This window comes from Lepidochelys olivacea, assembly GCF_965140295.1.
Source record: "Lepidochelys olivacea isolate rLepOli2 genome assembly, chromosome: 2".
Classification (NCBI taxonomy): domain Eukaryota; kingdom Metazoa; phylum Chordata; order Testudines; family Cheloniidae; genus Lepidochelys; species Lepidochelys olivacea.
Genome location: NC_140412.1, coordinates 221,310,023 through 221,329,910, shown reverse-complemented (window position 1 = coordinate 221,329,910; position 19,888 = coordinate 221,310,023). Strand labels below are relative to the sequence as shown.

Genomic DNA, 19,888 nt, shown 5'->3' with positions numbered 1-19,888 from the left:
ACAGCTTGCGTGCAGAAGTGTTTGCGAGATTGGGGTTTTGAATACTTACTTATTTGTCCACTTTAATACAGTATTTACTTGTAAGTGGATATCAAGTACCAGCATCAGAAAGAATTAATGTATTCCAAGGACTCTTTCCTGATTATTGTGGCCCAATATGGCCATGCACAAACAAGAATCCTTTTTCCTTTGAGAGCAAAATGTTGTTCTTACCTTATGGAAATAGATATAGCCTTGTGTAAGCTCATCTGAGCCTTCCCCTGAGAAAATGACCACGCTGTCTGTTTTCTTACTTATGTGTTTGGAAACCAGATACATACCTAAAATAATAAAATCAGATTTACAAAGTTATTGTAAATTCAGTTATAACTGAACAAAATTCTAACTTCAGAAGCACATTAATTATTTTGATTTAGTGTTTCAGTGCTTCTCTTGCATATTAGAAATGAGGGGGAAACAGTTGAAAGCCACAACAGTAGCTACTCTTTCTGCTTTTCAATCCCATTAAAATAATCACTAACCCATATCATTTTAGGTATATTTTCTGTGTCTAATTGTTCCCATGGTGCATGCTTTCCTAGAACTAGTCCTTAAAACTCAAACAATTGAAGGGAAAAATAGCTTATATATATCAAGGCCACTTATACGTATAAGTCCCAGTGAAGTCCGTTGGACTTAAGCACATGCTTGAGGGCTATCATGAATAGGGATGTTTTCCTGAATTAAGGCTTATATTTGTAAGAATGAAAACAGTCAGTCAAATATTTATTACTGCAGTAAATTTACCTTAACAGTTATACTGTATAGTCCATTTCGTTTCCAAAGCACTGTATTAAGAAATTCTCTCTATTTTCTTCATATACATACAATGAATTCAGCATTCTCCTCATTGAGCCTTTCCACATGATTTAGTTTAGTCATAAAATAGTTTTGGTTTTGTTGCAGGTTGTTTGTTTGTTTTTTAAAAAAAAGACTCAGTTCATTAACCGGTGTTTATTTCAAGGAGTTCTACTACACTGTCATAGTAAAATCACATTTGAATGCAAACAAAAATATGAAGAAAAATTATTTATGTTTCCATATTTGTTATGGCAAAATAGTACATATATATTTTGAATTCACAAAACTTTGCCTGTCTTTCTGAAAGATACGCTTTAGCCAAACATGAAATTTTTGGTTCAGAACAGGAGTAAATGGTTGAGATTCTATGGCTTGTGTTTTATGGGAGATCAGACTTGATGAACTAATATTTCCTTCTGGCCCTAAAATCTGAATCTCTGTCTTTCATTTAAGAATCTTAAAGCCTCAATAAACCTCAAAGGAATGTACATGCTGTTATACCTGTCTTACCAATAACTTGTCATGGTCCCACATGGAGGGCTTGTCTACAAAAACATTTAGTTCATCACAAACTATAGTCTAATTCTAGCCTGCGCTAGCCTACCACAAAATAAGTGTCTGCGCGGACCCTGCTGCCATGCATTAACAGTTCCCTAGTGACCTCTGATTTACTCCTGTTTCAAAGCAGAGTAGATCAAAAAGCACTAGAACCGTTAGTGCGTGGCAGCAGGATCCACACAATTAGTTCATGGCAGGCTAGGATTGAGTAGATTTACACCCCAGCTTCCATGAAATAAGTGTTTGTGCAGAAAAGTCCTGAGACAATGACGAAGTTGGAAATAGAAATCAGGGTTCCTGGCTCCCAGGTCCTCTCTGATCATTAGACAGTATACGAGGATAATACCTTTCCTGTAAAACTATACATCAGTACTTAGTAAAGAGTATATTTAAAATAAATAGCTTACCAACTGAAGCTCTTACTGTTGTAATATCATATGTTTCCAAGCTAAAAATAACTTCTTCTAATGCCTGAATTCCTTCTTCAGAATTAAATATTACTTCATGATGTTCACTGCCAATATAAGCAGCTACCTGTTTATAACAGATTACATTAGTAATCTGCCTTTTAACTCAAAGTGCTTTGCAAACATCCACAACATATCACTAAAATGCCAGACAAAAATCTTGCAACAAAAATTACATAACTGATTAAGACAGGAAGAAAATAAAACGGATATCCACTATAAACTGCGGTGGAAAATATTTCCCAAATTACAGTTTATTCTAACCCCAGTGTTTACACAAACCACAGTGGAATCTGTAATGGCTGTAAATAGTTGTGACATTTGTTTTTTTAAAGTACCACACAGCCTAAAAGACAGCACAGTGCCCCACAAAAGATTTGTCTAAACTACAAGTTCATTCACATAGACAGATGCTAGATGAGACAGTTCCAGTGGTTCTTCCAAGATCTAAAAGTTTAGTGGTTTATCCTTGGACTCAGCCACAAATGGAGGCAGAATTGCGGCACCTCTGAAAGCATGGCCCTTGCGGCAGAGCCATGAGTGAGACTATTTTTTTTTAATCCTGCTCCCATACCGCCTCGCAATACCCACTCCCACCTGCTCACATATTTTTTCCCTGCTCCCACCCGCAAAAACCTTAGATCCCGCAAGAAAGACAGATCCCCCCCATGCTACCAAAAAAAAGTTAATGTTTTTATATATTATAAAAGCAATTTTTACCATTAAAAAAAAATAGAACAAATCATGCTTAAACCATTTAGTGATGTCCCACAAATTTCTGCAGTCTGGTTTTTTTTTTGCCCACCCAATCATGCCTGCAACAAAGTACATTTTACCCACTGCTGGTATTATGGCAGCGGGTCCTGCAGGACTCCCTGGATCCCAGTCCGTCTGCAGGGCTCTGCCTTGTAGTAATAACGCAGTGACAGTTTTGGTCACAAAAAGATTTTTCAAATACATAAGAACAAACAAATGAAACCAATCTATTTCTGTAATTTAATTAAGACGCAAACCCAATGCTGTGCAAACTTGGTTTTACTACAAATTCTGATTCCACCCAAAAGAGGATTAAGACTACATCCAGGACGCATTGTGACCTTATACAGGTAATGTAAAAGCAGTATTCTCTATTCAGCTTGAGCACGCTAACTGTAACTGAAGACAAAAATATTACCATACCTTTCTGGCAGCCAATAAATCAGGACTGTCTTCCATTCCAATGGCAAATGTTTGTAAAGGGTAACTGACGCTTGATTCTTTCATCAGTTTCACAAGCATGGCAGCAACCAAACTGGAATCCAAACCCCCTATCAGCAAAACAATTTATTTTGTTATGTTTTTAAGGCACAAGCATCTGTACAATGGAAACATGATTTTCATAGGTCTTCCTTGTTAAATTATGTGTGAATCCAAGACACATGATGTACAAATGAGGGTGGAACAGAGCCCTAGAAGAAAAAGATGGCACTGTACAATTTCAGTGGAACAGCTGTAGTAGCAATTACTAGTGTATGTGCTGTCCAAGAACCACAACAGAAATCTTTTTTTAAATACACAAATAGATCTTCCATGGTGGTATAATGATTCTAAACAAACATACCTTTTCTCTGCCCATCCTGCCAAGATTAGACTGATTTTCCCCGCCCCACCCTCCTTCCAATACAAAACTGTACTTGTCTCCTTCATGACTATGCTTCCACCTACCACTAACAAACATTCTCCTTAAGACTCCACTTGCTCCATCAGCTTTGCCCATTCTGGCCTGCTCACAGTCCCCAACTCTCTCTTCTGCTTGCAGCTACCATTCCAGCCATCTGACATACCCTCCCTCAACTTCACTATCCTTCTTGCCATTTTAAAAGCAAAATGTACAATTCTTCTTGCCTCTCTCATTTACTGCCACATCCCTTGCTAAAGCACACTGTTGAAACTGCATGCACAGGGCAATAGTTGTATAAATAGTATACAATTAGTGTGTACCTGGATTGTATTTATGGAGATTTGACTACGCTGCTGTAACTTGAGAACTTTAAATTTTGAAACTGTTTTGGCTTGGGGTTTTGTTTTTGTGGGGGGGGGGGGGGGAAGAGAGAGACTGTCCCATCCCCAGCACCACACTACCCATCCCAGCTTTTATGTAGGTAAATGAAAGAAGTTGGCAGCACTGGTCAAACTAAAAATCTTCTGTTGAGTCCTGCCTCATTCCAATACATACCTGATAAGATGCATAGTGAACGTATGTCATTATGCCATGCATACACACATGCACAACCTACCTTAACTCTGTCAATACGAGCTCCTAAAAAAAAAAATTGTAGTGAAACAAATGTCAGACCCAATACTAGACAGCAGATATCTGGATTCTACAGTAAATGCCTTAACACTAGAGCACACTGCCTCCCAGCCAAGACACTGAACTTTCTTCTGGACTTTAGATTACCCCCTTTGAAAAAAAAGTTAGTGATTAGTTTTGGCCCAGATGCCCCTAAGTCAGTACACACAGGATATGCCTTCTCCCTGCCCCCACAAACACACACAAGGGGAGGTGAAAGGCAGAAAAGAAGCCAACTCCCCCTCTTTTCTGGAATATGCAGAGGCCTCTCTACAGATTTACCTTGCAATAGTGAGGTGATGTCTCGTTTTTATAAGATATACCCTCACTAAAAAGCCCTATAATGTTATGAGTACATTGGATTAGCACTGATTAAAGTGTTGTTTTTGTATCTTCTTAGTGAAAGATGGCCAGGCACTCTGCAATCCAACGTCCCAGCTCAGGTTCCATTAGGTATAATAATAAATAAATAATAATAATAATAATATAGTAAGAGGCTCAATAAACTATAGTAAACTATAGTAAGAGGCTAACAACAATCTTCAAAAATTCCTTCAAGTTTCTGTTAAAATTTTTGGTAGGTAGAAAAAGTGTATTAAAAGTCGTGTTATTTTAGTTGCATCACAGACATACCAGAGTAAGTAAGCACTTTATTTATTGGCACGGGGTGGTGGGGGGAAGAACAAGAAGAGAGCAGGGAGGGAAAGAATAATCATTCTAGGTTTCGATATTTACCTGACAAAAGACAGCCAATTCTTCTGTGACTCATTAAACGTTTTCTAACAGCATTTTCAAACAGAAGCCGAATGTTGCTTTTCACCGTTTCAAGATCCAAACCTGCCACGAAAGGAAACAAGCAAATATCCTTGTTTCGGGGGTTTCATTAAGGCTTTGCTGGACTAAACTAAATAAGGATACAACATTGTTTGCTATCAAATGAATTTCAGAAAAGGAAGAAGGAGGTCCAATATATTCACAAGCACATACAAAGAGAGCCCCCAAATATCATGCCCCTACAGCCTAAGGTTTCTTTTCAGCTCTTTGCCAAATGATTCTACCACTTATACCACACAATACAGGTTAAATGTTCATGAAAAATTAAGTAATGAATTATTCTGATTAATTTAAAACAAGGCTATAAAAATCTATTTCTTTGCTGTGTTACCTGCAGGCAGATGTTCCATTGTATCATAAGCAGCATGCAGAGGTTCATCTTTACAACTATGAAATTTTACCAGTTCCACTGATGCAACTTTGCCAGATGGTTTTAAATCCAACACTTCATAGTGTCCCGGAAGAAATGGCTCCACTTTAGGACAAGAGGACATGGAGTGCTTTAAGTTGATAAGACCTGCAAACATGAAAAAATGTGGAGGAGTATTTACCATGCCTATCACCATGGTCCCTGAGCTGCCTAAAATTAGATACAAAATATTTTTCTCCAGATTATCTATTACAATCTAATTCTGCCCTGGCTGGTACAATGACGGGGGTGGGAGGTGTGGGGGGTAGGATATGCTACTTGAGACCTCCTCTGATTCAGGAGTCCTCCCAACAACAGATTGTTTTAGAGCAGCAGCAAAGTAAAGTAAACTGCAAACATAGACAGGGTGTTCCTTGTAACTAGCACTTGCTACTAACAGCAGCATGCAGCTCATGATACGCCCATCTAGCTATGATCAAGCCACCAAAACAACAGAAAACCTCATTGGGGTCATGGTTCATAGGCTACCATATTATCATTTAACCCTATGGAGAAACTCTACCTATCTTGCTGTCTGTGTGGGGAAAGAGGCTCTTGACACTCACTTCATCCCCTAATACACCAAAGGGTCTCGTCCTGCGCTTACTGAAGTCAGTGTCAAAACTCCCATTGACTTGCATGGCACAGGGTCAGGTCTCAGCGCAGCACAGGGCAAACTTTACTATAACTCAGCTTCTAACTGCTAAGTAGTATTTTACTACTGAGATGTTTTAGGGAAAATATGGCATTATTGAATACAGTGACAGGGTCAAGCGCCTGTGCGAGCTTGAAAGACAGAAAGTAACAATGAAAGGAATTAGCAGCACTGGTCAAACTAAGACACTGAACTTTCTTCTGGACTTTAGATTACCCACTTTGAAAAAAAAGTTTACATATAAAACCAAAAAGAGGTTAACAAAAATCACTAAGCGGCCAAAGTCACTGCAGAGTTGATATTAAAATAAGTAATTATTTATATCAATTTAGCAATTCCATAATTACGAAATTATAGACTCAGAACCTAAATGTGTTGTTTCTAATAAAGGACTCAGGATCAGACTGGCAATAAAATGGTCAAGGGCCATATTTTACTTTCATTCTACACAAACTTCTGGTGAAGTCACAGCGAGTATTTTGCAAAAACTGAAAGGGGAATGTGCCCACATGGTTATTTGGATGCAGTCAGATGGATTTCAAAAAAAGTTAAGTTATTTTAGTAGTGATACAGAAGGGAACTGTGAGCAGTCCTTATTGGGGAAAAGGGGAAAAAACAAAACGAAACAAACGAAAAAAAAACCCACCATAGGGAGTTAAGCACAAATAAAAAAAAAAGACTGTAGGATTGAGTCTCTGAGATTGCATCATTACAATGGTCGAGCTAATCTGGATGCCAATAACGAAACACATATACAGCAGTTCAAGAGTAAATGTGAGGAAACAAGAGATTTATTTAGATCTTATTCAAATAAACTCCCTTCCTATCCCAGTTTGGTAGTGTTTATACACCTTAATGTCTATGGTTCCAGTATTTCATCGTTTTTCCTAAAAATAAAGAACCACTGGAAGTACGGTGACCAGACATCCCAATGTTATCAGGACCATCCTGATATTAGGACTGGTGTCTTATATAGAAGGTGTGGCCAAACTGTAAGTTGTGAGTCACATGCGGGTCTTTACAGTTAAAGTGTGGCTCACAGGGCACCCCACGTACCCCTCTCTCATTCTCCACCTATAAGATTGGGCATGGGGGAGCTTGGCACTTTTGTCCTGTGGCGGAGTGGTGGAACTAGGGGCTTCTGCCCTGCAAGGGATGCGGGAGTGTCTATGGGTTTTAGCCCAGTGGGGGGAGGGGGAGGGGAGAGAAAGAGTCCCCAATTTTTCACACTTGCTAACTGGTTACCCTAGGTGGAAGTATGAGGTCTAACTGAGGAAAAAAAAGGATACTGAACTTTCAAATAAGAGACAGCAATTATTCTAAAAGCATTTGTATTTTCTCTTCCTCTACAATATTTTAGCAGGACTGTAAACTTCTTGATCTGATTCGACAGGTTCCCACCAGTTACTTCAGAATTCAGTCAGAATTCCGAGGATCAAACTCTGGTCTCACTTACACTGGCATAAATCCATTGACTTCACCTGACTTCTGTATAACTATCAGAATCAAGACTTCAAATATTATCTGAAATCAGATAATAAAGATACTTGGCAGCCATAACTATGTAAAAGTAGATAACTGATTTTTAGCTATATTAAAAGGCCATTTATTCAAGTCTAATGTCTTCCTATTTTATAAAATGTCTATCAAGTTCTATTTACATATTTTTTTAAAAACAAATGGGAACACACATGATTTTATACTAAATTACCAATAATTTTGTTGTATCTCCTTAACGATCACCAAGAGAATAAAATTTGTGTTCCTTCAAGACTTTTTATATTTTGACTCAACAGCGGTGACGATGAAGTTGATTACTAAATTTATTAACTTTATTGATTTTACCTTTTGCCTCAGAGCAGACACCCAAGAATCCATCTTCAGTCAGCACCTTAAACAATGGTCTGACTCCATATGTATCTCTTCCCAGAAACACTTTCCTGTTTGCCGTGTCCAGCAGGATGAATGCAAACACACCATCTAGCATGGAGGCTGTTTGCTCTATTCCTCCTCTGTTGTAAAGATGAAGGATTACCTCGCCATCTACTAAAGTTTGATATTCAAATCCAAACTGCTTTTGCAGCTAAGGAAAATTATCAGAAAGAAAAAAAAGATTAGCATTCACAGACACTGACTGCATTCATTTTTACTTTAAAAAAAAGGGGGAGGAGGGGGACATTTACTTGCTTTTAATAAAAAAAAAGAACATTGATTACTTGGTGGATAAGAGTCTGAAAACTTTATAGACGTTTTCATACAAGCAAAGGAAAGGATACACTGTGTTTCAGATCTGATTTAGGTTCTATTTGCAGCTCTGCCACTGACTTCCTCTGCAACTCACTTCAGGGACAAATTTTCAAAAGGTGTGGGCTTCAGTTGCTGGGTGTAAAATTTGAGACACCCTTGTCAGATTTTTAGAGACACTGAGCTCACTTAATCTAAAATTAAATCTCTTAATGGGGACAATACTACTTATCTACCTTACAGGGGTGTGGCGTTGCTTAATTCATTAATATTTCTAAAGCACTTTGGAAATGAACTGTATTTGCTTCAATTATACAATACCAGCATAATACAGTAATAATACTTTGACCTGAGAATTTCATTTTGCCAGTTTAACTGGAGGAATTAAAAAACAAAACAAACAAAAGTTTGTTCAGTGAAATTTAAGATTCTTCCATAAGCAAAAATAAGCAGTTTCAGATGGCAGAAGTTTTGGCAGCCATGAGTATGCTTCATGCTCGTGTTGTAATAATTTTAAAAAGTAGCACAACCATCTACTGACGGTACTTACTGACGGATGGTAGAAAATCAGCCAAAAATAACTTGTAAGACAGCAACTGTAAAAAGGATATTATCACTATATTTTTGATAATATGTTTTAAATCATGGGGTGAAATCGTGGCCTCACGGAAGTCAAAGGGAGTTTTGTCATTGGCCACCATGGAGCTCACCTATGGTTCTTTAACAAATAAGCTCCAAAAACATACTTGCCAACTGGAAATCACTCTCTTTACTCAAACTGTTTTTAACTACATCAGTGCACACATGATTTTATAACTCCTACTGATGGCAATGCAAGTTTTGCCGGATTAAGAACTGCAGGGTTGGACTCATGTTCAGAGTCTGCTTTTAGAAAGCAAAAAGAAAAGGAGTACTTGTGGCACCTTAGAGACTAACCAATTTATTTGAGCATAAGCTTTCGTGAGCTACAGCTCACTTCATCGGATGCATACTGTGGAAAGTTTAGAAGATCTTATTATATACACACAAAGCATGAAAAAAATACCTCCTCCCACCCCACTCTCCTGCTGGTAATAGCTTATCTAAAGTGATCACTCTCCTTACAATGTGTATGATAATCAAGGTGGACCATTTCCAGCACAAATCCAGGGTTTAACAAGAACGCCGGGGGGGGGGGGGGAGGGAGGGGTAGGAAAAAACAAGGGGAAATAGGCTACCTTGCATAATGACTTAGCCACTCCCAGTCTCTATTCAAGCCTAAGTTAATTGTATCCAAATTTGCAAATGAATTCCAATTCAGCAGTTTCTCGCTGGAGTCTGGATTTGAAGTTTTTTTGTTGTAAAATAGCGACTTTCATGTCTGTAATCGCGTGACCAGAGAGATTGAAGTGTTCTCCGACTGGTTTATGAATGTTATAATTCTTGACATCTGATTTGTGTCCATTTACTCTTTTATGTAGAGACCGTCCAGTTTGACCAATGTACATGGCAGAGGGGCATTGCTACTGAAAATGACCATTACATCCTGCAGAACACAGCAAGTATTGCAGACTGCTGATACAAGGGACTCAGCATTTGCTTTGCTCTGCAGTATGTTAGGATGATTCTCAGTAGCTTACCGCAACAATCAGACACTGAAAAAGCCACACTCTGCAGCACGTAGTTCGTCAAACTGCCAGTGACATCAGTGGGAGCGTGACTGAGTAAGCATTACAGAGTCAGGCCTTTGCTATCAATCACAGCTGCTACTTACCCATACATTCCATATTTAACATGCTGGTGTGACTGACTATATATAGGCCTGGATTCAGGAAGGTACCTATGAACGTGCATAACTTTAAGGATACAGGTAGAACCAGACAATAAATTAGGACTACAGTGCCAGGTTTTCAAAAGGTATTTAGGCACCTAAAGATGCAGATAGGCATCTAATGGGATTCTCAAGAGTGCCCAACTTGAGTACCTAACTCCCAATCATTTCAATGAGATTCAGGACTCATCTACACTGGGAACTTACCCTCAGCATAGCTACATCCTCACCTCTGAGAGACGCGGCTTTGCAGACCTAACCATAGATTCATAGATATTTAGGTCAGAAGGGACTATTATGATCATCTAGTCTGACCTCCTGCACAACGCAGGCCACAGAATTTCACCCACCACTCCTGCAAAAAACCTCACACCTGTATCTGTGCTATTGAAGTCCTCAAATCGTAGTTTAAAGACTTCAAGGAGCAGAGAATCCTCCAGCAAGTGACCCGTCCCCATGCTACAGAGGAAGGCAAAAAACCTCCAGGGCCTCTTCCAATCTGCCCTGGAGGAAAATTCCTTCCCAACCCCAAGTATGGTGATCAGCCTGGGTTATGTCAAAGGAAGAATTCTTCCATCAACCTAGTTACCACTTCTAAGGGAGATGGATTAATTACAGCGATAGGAGAACCCCTCCTGTCGCAGCAGTGCGTGTCTACACTGAAGCAGTACAGCTGTGTCACTGTAGCACTTTAAGTGTAGCTATACCCTTAGACCCCTAAACTGCTTAGGTGGTTTTGAAAATTCCGCTAGACCCCATCTGTATCTTTAGGTGCCTAAATACTTTTGAAAATCTGGCCCACAGTGAACACTGTATTGATCTATACTGAGAATATTTAAGACATGTCCTATCTCATCTGATATGATGAGATTAAGCAGAAACATAAATAATATACGAGGAGGACAGAAGAAGAGCTCCCCCAAAATAATCTGAAGAATACCAAATTTAAGAGGACTTTTTTTTGGGGGTGGAGGGGGTAATTTTACATTTTCCCCTCTAACTCCCAAATTCTTTATTAGTAAGCACTGACTATGCACTTACCCCTTGGAAGCTTAAAATTGGGGTAGACTTCTTTACTAAGTTATTTTTCCTCTTTCTGTTTATACATAGTCACTATTTACTGTAACTATTTGAAGGACTACTGTATTCTGAGTCTCTCTCATATATTTATGAATTGGCTCCAGATTTTGACCCAGTTTGTTTTTGAAGTTGCATCATTTGATTATTTGCTCTGACATTTTAGTCCACAGTGTTTTAGAGACGTTCCAAATCTTCACCGGCACTGAGGTACTACAGATCAGTCTTTTTTTTTATTTTGTTTGTTTGTTTGTTTACCTGTCTGAAGTTGTAGATTTCTCCATTGTAACACAGCCATAAATATGGAAACTTCTTCACCCGAATAGGCTGCATGCCATATAATTGATCAACAATTGCAAGACGATGGAAACCAAAACAACAGTTGGTGAAGCCATTGACGTTTTCAAAACGAAATGCGTCAGGACCTCGGTGAGCTATTTTCATGGCACTTAGACACTGGACAGAAAGGCATTCATCGCTTCCAAAAAGGGCCCAGATACCACACATTTTGAAATCTCTTGCAGGCTGTGTCACAGCTACTTAAAATGAAGAACCTGTTAACAGAAAGATATGTCATCATGCAATGTGTTTTAGCTATAACAGATACCTATGAAGCATATTTTAATTTCTTGAATATGAATAATTAAACACTGTCTTATGAAGAAAGTAACTTGTTTAGGCCCTGTTGACAGAAGGTTGATTTAAAACAAACAACTTCAGAACTTCAGCATACCTTGCACAGACCAATAAACTAGGTTTAAGTTCAGTTTTAGATACAGTAAATATGTTTGTGGGTTATTTTAGTTGTTTCTTGCTTACAGAATGCAAACTCATATTCCAAGTACAGAATCATAGGTTGATCAGATGTGGTCAGGAAGTGGGTAAAAATTAGTTTTGGTCCTAACTTAGCAGACAGACCTGACTTTCTGAGTCTGATAAGCAAGAGCTTTAGTTACCCTAAGTTTAGACAATTTGACTAAAGGCTCTTGAAAGATCTTGCTGACAAATGCAAATATCTAGTGAATCTAACTTACGAAATGAACCACTCAAGTCAAAACATTCCAAATGTCAAGTTGTATCTGGCAAACAGACATTTTCCACATATGCAATATTTTTATTCCTGTTTTCCTTGTTAATGGTAATTATTAAATCACATGTATATAATGTGCTAACAGTTCAAGCAACCCTGTTAACTTAAAAACCATTCTTCTGTCCATTGAGTTGGGTGGGAGAGTGTTTGGGGTTTCTTTGTTTTTTAAAGAATTACCAAGACTATAGGTCTCATCTACACTGCCACTTTACAGTGCTGCAACTTTGTCGCTCAGGGGTGTTAAAAAACACCCCAAGCGCTGCAAGTTTCAGCGCTGTAAAGCGGCAGTGTAGACTGTGCTCCCAGCGCTGCTAGCCATGCTCCCCTGGTGGGAGTGTTTTTTTTTTTTTTTTACAGTGCTGGGAGAGAGCCACAGCAGTGCTTTAAGGTTGCTAGTGAAGACATTCTCCCTTTTAAAATGGGGTAACTGAAAAACAGAGGAACGTGTTTTTCCTCTTATTTACTTGATGGTACTTTCTGCATAGTCAATGTAGCTGTTTCACTATTTTGTATTTCCTCTATTGTTTGCATGGGTCTTCCACACAGCAAGAGAGTAGGGGGAAAAAATTTTAAACAAAAAACAGGGAAATGGAGTTGCCAAGCTATAAAAATTGGCACACAGACTCAGAGGTAGGTGTAGGTACTTCAAAAGGACTTTCAATGTATTTGTAATTGACTAGATTTCAAATTGGCAGTGTCTCTTTAACACCGCAGGACAACCTTTTTCAAATGGTTTGACCATGGAGTGAATTTCTGGGGGGACGGGAGGTAAGCCCATTTCATTCAGCAAAATTTCGTCTAAAAACCCTCCTTTCCCCAGTAGTCTCAACGCTGATAGCCCACGTAACACGTATTGCTTTCTTCACATCCTCTGTCTGATGCAATTCTTAGGCGTCCAGCTTTGCACAGCAATGAGTCAGTAAGCCTCTCCTCTTAAGGATTGCACAGCCCACATGAAAGCCCAGCGGCTGTGGCTCCATGTGGGCAGGGGCATCTGCTCGCAGGAATCCGTTTACAGGCTCGGGGCTTTAGTCCACAAACTTTAGTAGGGCCAGTGTCTGCCTCTGTGTAGTCATCACCGAGCAGAATGGGGCCCTCAATCTTTGGGTCTTCTAGGCACTCATGCAACACACAAAGTAAGGCCCCGTTCCTCCAGCCCTGTGCCACGAGCAGTCCCTAAGCAGGCGGGTAAGAGTTTGGAGGATCGGAGCCTACAGGAGAAGCTGGCAAAAGAAAAACATCAACATCCTTCCCGCGAGTGACCAGCTGCCCCTGGGCGTGCGCGCCATTCCCCCCAGCCGGTAGCGGGGGAGCGGAGCGCACCCCGGCCGGGCACAAGCCGGGAAGGAGCTCGGTGCGGCGGAAGCAGCACGGCGCCGGGCGGCAGCAGCTCGCCAGCCACAGCAGCGGCGCGGCGATAGCGCTCCCGTAGCGCCCTGCCGGCCGGCCACGCGGTGCGGGCCCCGCCCGGGGAGAGCCAGCGGCTGCCGGGCACAGCAAACTACCGCCGCCGCCGCCCTCCCTGCCCCGTTACCCCTGCTCCGCCTCCAGCGCCGGGCCAGGCTTGCTCAGCAGCCGGCCAGAGATGCTGAGGGAGGCCCCCGCTCCAGAGACGGCTGCGAACCAGACAGGCAGAGGCAATCGTCTCCCCGACCCCTCCTCACCTGCCGAGCGGCGCCCGTGAAACCTGGCTCCTCCTCCCCGTCTTCCTGCTGCTGAAACACAGAGCGAGGTTTCATCATGGGGCTCCCCCTGCCGCCGCCCTTCGCTGCTCTGCCCTACTCTCACCACCAAGCGGAGAGGGGCGCAGCGCTCTGCTCTGCCCTGCCCTGCCCCGCTCCCCTGTACACAGGGTGGGTCATCGTCGACCCGAGATTTATGTTTAACTCCGCAACCTGCCGCCAGCCATTTCTTTTGCCTCCCCGTGAGGCGGGCAGGGGAGCCCTGTACATCTGTTCACAAAGAACGTTCTCCAGAAAGAAGAGAGACACCCCCCCACACACAAAAAGAAAAGGAGGACTTGTGACACCTTAGAGACTAACCAATTTATTTGAGCATGAGCTTTCATGAGCTACAGCTCACTTCATCGGATGCATGTCGTGGAAACTGCAGCAGACTTTATTTATACACAGAGAATATGAAAAAATACCTCCTCCCACCCCACTGTCCTGCTGGTAATAGCCCATCCAAAGTGACAACTCTTTACACAATGTGCATGATAATCAAGTCTGGCTATTTCCTGCACAAATCCAGGTTTTCTCACATCCCCCCACCCCCATACACACACAAACTCACTCTCCTGCTGGTAATAGCTCATCCAAACTGACCACTCTCCAAGTTTAAATCCAAGTTAAACCAGAACATCTGGGGGAGGGGGGAGTAGGAAAAAACAAGAGGAAACAGGCTACCTTGCATAATGACTTAGCCACTCCCAGTCTCTATTTAAGCCTAAATTAATAGTATCCAATTTGCAAATGAATTCCAATTCAGCAGTTTCTTGCTGGAGTCTGGATTTGAAGTTTTTTTGTTTTAAGATAGCGACCTTCATGTCTGTGATTGCGTGACCAGAGAGATTGAAGTGTTCTCTGACTGGTTTATGAATGTTATAATTCTTGACATCTGATTTGTGTCCATTTATTCTTTTACATAGAGACTGTCCAGTTTGACCAATGTACATGGCAGAGGGGCATTGCTGGCACATGATGGCATATATCACATTGGTGGATGTGCAGGTGAACGAGCCTCTGATAGTGTGGCTGATGTTATTAGGCCCTGTGATGGTGTTCCCTGAATAGATATGTGGGCACAGTTGGCAACGGGCTTTGTTGCAAGGATAAGTTCCTGGGTTAGTGGTTCTGTTGTGTGGTATGTGGTTGTTGGTGAGTATTTGCTTCAGGTTGCGGGGCTGTCTGTAGGCAAGGACTGGCCTGTCTCCCAAGATTTGTGAGAGTGTTGGGTCATCCTTTAGGATAGGTTGTAGATCCTTAATAATGCGTTGGAGGGGTTTTAGTTGGGGGCTGAAGGTGATGGCTAGTGGCGTTCTGTTATTTTCTTTGTTAGGCCTGTCCTGTAGTAGGTAACCTCTGGGAACTCTTCTGGCTCTATCAATCTGTTTCTTTACTTCCGCAGGTGGGTATTGCAGTTGTAAGAAAGCTTGACAGAGATCTTGTAGGTGTTTGTCTCTGTCTGAGGGGTTGGAGCAAATGCGGTTGTATCGCAGAGCTTGGCTGTAGACGATGGATCATGTGGTGTGGTCAGCGTGAAAGCTGGAGGCATGTAGGTAGGAATAGCAGTCAGTAGGTTTCCGGTATAGGGTGGTGTTTATGTGACCATTGTTTATTAGCACTGTAGTGTCCAGGAAGTGGATCTCTTGTGTGGACTGGACCAGGCTGAGGTTGATGGTGGGATGGAAGTTGTTGAAATCATGGTGGAATTCCTCAAGGGCTCCACACACACATACTCATGTTCTCTGCTAAAATAAGAGCAGGGCGGGAGGGAGGGAGGTTGGGATTGGAGAGCCCGGCTGCAGACTATAATGCAAATATTAAAACAGTAGTGTCAAAAAATGTCCTTGCTAGGTTGAGATACACTGAGCGTAGTCCGCTAATGGTGTCTCCAGTTGTGAGGAAAGCAGCGACTCAGGATATAAATGTTCTAGCCAGAGCCCTATGGTATTATATAACTATCAAAGCCCTTTCCCAGTATACACATGAATAGGTACAATTAAAGATGATCAGAAAGCACAGCCATACCATTATCTCACAAAAACTACTTCCAAAGGTCCAATTCTTCATCTCCTGTTATTATTACTGGCACCCCGGTGCAAAGTGGTAGTAGAGGTGAGAGCCTTCCAAGGCAGCTGCCAATTAGAGGAAAATTACTGACACAGAGTCTGGGTATATTCTTTGTGCAACTTGTTTATTTTGCACTATAAACACCAGTCTTTGAACAGAGTTAGTCAAAAACAGCATGCATGCAATCTCCATTTTCAAGGATCTCAGCCCAAATATCAGTGTCTAATTCCCAGCAACACTACCTCAAGCATTAACTCCACTTAGAGAGGCCTAAAGCAGAGACCACACTCCCTTGGGGTTTGCCACAGCTCCTCCCAAAACTGACAATACAGCATTTCTGCCAAGACTAAATATTTACTCACAAGCTAGGAAAAGGAACTTGAAAGAATATGTAATAGCACCATCTAATGACTGACTCCCTGCCATAACATTGTTGGGGACACTGGGGCATGGCCACTAGGTAATTCGAGGGGATGGAAGACCACGAGTGGCGATGAAGCCCCCTCGCACTAGGCCCAGGTGTCTTTGGCCCCCCTCCCACCTGGAGGCACTCGCAGCAGCTCTGCGTACTAGGCCCAAGTGTCCTTGGCCCCCCCGCCTGGAGGCACACACAGCAGTTATGCTGAGGATCTGCAACAATATGCTGCGGAGTCAGACTGCCTGAAACTAAGCAAGGCCAAACAGGGCAGATATGGAAGAACAATGCTGAATAAAGCAGCTTTATGTATAGTTTAACAAATGATACAGAGAATCAGGGAACTAGCTGGGAACTGGATTGGCTGGCTATATGGATACGTGGGGCAGCTTGCTATTGGATAAGTATGCTGGGAAAAAGGAAGTATAAAAGCCTATGTAACTTCCTGCTCTGTGTACAGGGTTGAGATTCAAATCTCCCTGTACCTTTTTGAAGCTTCAAATAAACTTTTCTGCTTCTCCACCCCGTTGTGATTATTGGGTGTAGCACACCGGGTAACGAACCAACTTCAGCTGTTGGTTAGCCTCTTGGCACCGGGTGCCAGCAACAGCTTTTGGCATCCCTGGGTGGGCAACGAGGCTGCAATTTAGCCTTGCCCGGACCCTTCCTGGAGGTCGAGGATTGCGGCGAGAACCGACACCCAGCGCACACCGGTAAATTCATCGGGGGCCTCGGAGGAGATACGATTTGATTGACCCCGGAGGGCACAACGGTGCAATGCACTCATATAGTGGAGAAGCAGTTGTGTACGGCGGTGAAGAACCGGTCCCTTAGACATGGGGGAGGAGCAGCTGCAGGCCACGGTGAAGAACCGGTCCCTTGGATAAGGTAGGAACCTTTTAAAATCCGGATTATATGCTCTGTTGGAACCTGGGGACGCCCAGAGTTACCCTGTAGGTATGGGACAGGGACAGAGCTCAGGGGTTAGGGCACGGTGTACGCCCCTAGAGTGCATTCTAGCAAACTGGAAGGTATTTGGTGCGGATCCAATGACTAAGAGCCAATTAAAACGATTCTGTACAGTTGATTGGCCTCAATATCAACTAGAGGACCAGGAGTGGTGGCCACCAGGAGGGTCAATTAATTACAACATGATCCTCCAATTAGCTTTGTTTTGTCAGTGAATGGGTAAATGGAATGAATATTTGTATGCACAAGTGTTTATGGCTTTAAGAAATAAAACAGAGCTGTAATTCTGCAAAGTTGTAATTTGACTCCGACTGGTTCGGTAGTAGCTAATGTTAGTCCCCTGACCCCCACCCCACTGTAATGGCAGAGCCGGTGTCCCCTTCGGCCCCCACATCCCCACCTTATCAGGGTAGGATGCCTCGGGTTACAGAGATTGCCCCCTCGGTGGTACTCTATCCTTTGCTTACCGAGACGGTTGTGGCTTGCCCAGGGGCAGACGGACGTCAGGCTACCACTGTGCAAGTTTACACCCATGTGCCATTCAATCCAATAGACTTAGCAGCTTTTAAAACACAGGCTGGGGAATTCTCAAGAACCCAAGCAGGTTTATTTCAGTCTTTGAGGGGTGCCTCAGTAGTCACAAGCTGATTGAGACGACTGTAATATCCTCCTGAGAACCCTGTTGTCTGAGGTGGAGAGGGATCAGGTTACAGCTAAGGCAAGGGGAGCGTCAGCGTTCAAGCGAAAAAAAAAAAAAGAAAGGAAGCTATCTGTCAAGTTCCTCTCCAAGTAATTGTAAGCAGCTCAGGGCATTTCTGGGTATGGCAGGCTTTTGCAGGATATGGATCCCAGAGTTTGGACTGTGGGCTAAACCCCTGTATGACTGTGTAAAAGGAGCGGACCATGACCCCTTCTATTGGACTCCAGAGGCTGACAGGGCATTTAAAATCCTGAAAAGAAAATTGATGGAAGCCCCAGCTCTGGACCTGCCGGATCTCTCTAAGCCGTTTCAGTTGTATGTACATGAACGAAGGGGGGTGGCCCTAGGAGTGCTCACACAGCTGTTAGGAGCATGGAGACATCCCGTGGCTTATTTTTCTAAGCAATTGGATCAGGTTGCAAAGGGTTGGCCGGCATGTTTACGGGCGGTCGCAGCTACTGCCCTAGTGCTTGAGGAAGTGGAGAAGCTAACATTGGGAGGGGTTATGCAAATCTATACTCCCCATATGGTCCGAGCCTTATTGGATGCAAAGGGAGGGCTTTGGCTCACCCAGGCTCGGATTGCTCGGGACCAGGCTAAGCTGTTGGAGAACTCTGAAGTCACCTTACAGCCTTGCCCCTCCCTTAACCCAGCCACTCTCTTGCCAGAAACAGAGGAACAGAAACATGACTGTTCAGAGATCATAGATGTCCAGTACTCCAGCCGTCTGGATTTAAAGGATGTACCTCTCCCAAATGCAGATTATGAGTGGTACACTGATGGTAGCAGTACTGTAATAGATGGACAAAGGAGGGCGGGTTATGCTGTTGTGACGCTCCATGACACTGTGGAAGCTGAAGATTTGCCTGCTGGGACCTCTGCCCAGCTTGCCGAACTAATAGCCCTGACCCGTGCACTTGAACTGTCAAAAGGAAAGCGGGTCAACATTTTTACTGATTCAAAGTATGCTTTTGGTGTGCTGCATGCTCATGCTGGCCTATGGAAGCAAAGGGGAATGCTGACAGCCCAAGGCTCCCCAGTCAAGTATGGGCCCCAAATCCTCCGGCTCCTAGAAGCTGTACAACTCCCCTCGGAAGTGGCGGTGGTACACTGTAAAGCCCATCAAAGGGAGGATCAAGATGTGGCCAGAGGTAACGCCCAGGCAGATAGAGAGGCTAAGCATGCTGCCACCCTGCCATCCCCTCAGACTGAGAACGCCCATATGCATGCCCTTATCCCATCAGTAGAGGAGTTTCCAACCCCTCAGTACTCTGGGGAGGAGAGACAGCTAATTGACAAACTCGGTCTCCGGGAAAAGGAGGGATGGCTCCATTCCCCAGAAGGGAAGGTCCTCTTACCAAAAGACCTAATCCGGCCAGTGCTGCAGAAACTACATCAAACCACTCATGCTGGCAGGGAAGCACTTATCCAACTAATGGGAAAATATTTTATCACTTCCGGACTCCGACCCCTGGCTGCCCAGGTACAAGCGGACTGCTTAGTCTGCCAAAAGAATAACCCCCGACTGGGACATCCTGTGCCACCAGCTGCCCTAGATCCCACTCTGGGCCCTGGACAAGTGTGGCAAATAGACTTTACTGAGTTTCCCCGGACCCAAGGGTTCAAATATCTCCTTGTTATAGTGGATCGGTTCAGCGGATGGCCAGAAGCCTTCCCATGCCATAACTGCACTG

The 19,888-nt window shown here is 42.9% G+C and overlaps 1 protein-coding gene across 4 annotated transcripts in view; it reads right to left on the bottom strand.

Moving 5' to 3' along the window:
• The window catches only part of ASNS (asparagine synthetase (glutamine-hydrolyzing)), a 42,180-nt gene that overhangs the window by 8,120 nt on the left and 14,172 nt on the right, over positions 1-19,888 (bottom strand). The window contains exons 1-8 of one of the 4 annotated variants that reach the window (XM_084618773.1): positions 13,981-14,106; positions 11,485-11,780; positions 7,941-8,178; positions 5,363-5,548; positions 4,933-5,034; positions 3,045-3,172; positions 1,806-1,932; positions 214-320 (exon numbers count right to left, since the gene is read on the bottom strand). In XM_084618773.1, coding sequence (XP_084474899.1) covers positions 214-320; positions 1,806-1,932; positions 3,045-3,172; positions 4,933-5,034; positions 5,363-5,548; positions 7,941-8,178; positions 11,485-11,733 — 1,137 coding nt within the window. In that variant the 5' untranslated portion in view covers positions 11,734-11,780; positions 13,981-14,106. The other 3 variants (XM_084618774.1, XM_084618776.1, XM_084618775.1) reach the window with 3 other exon arrangements.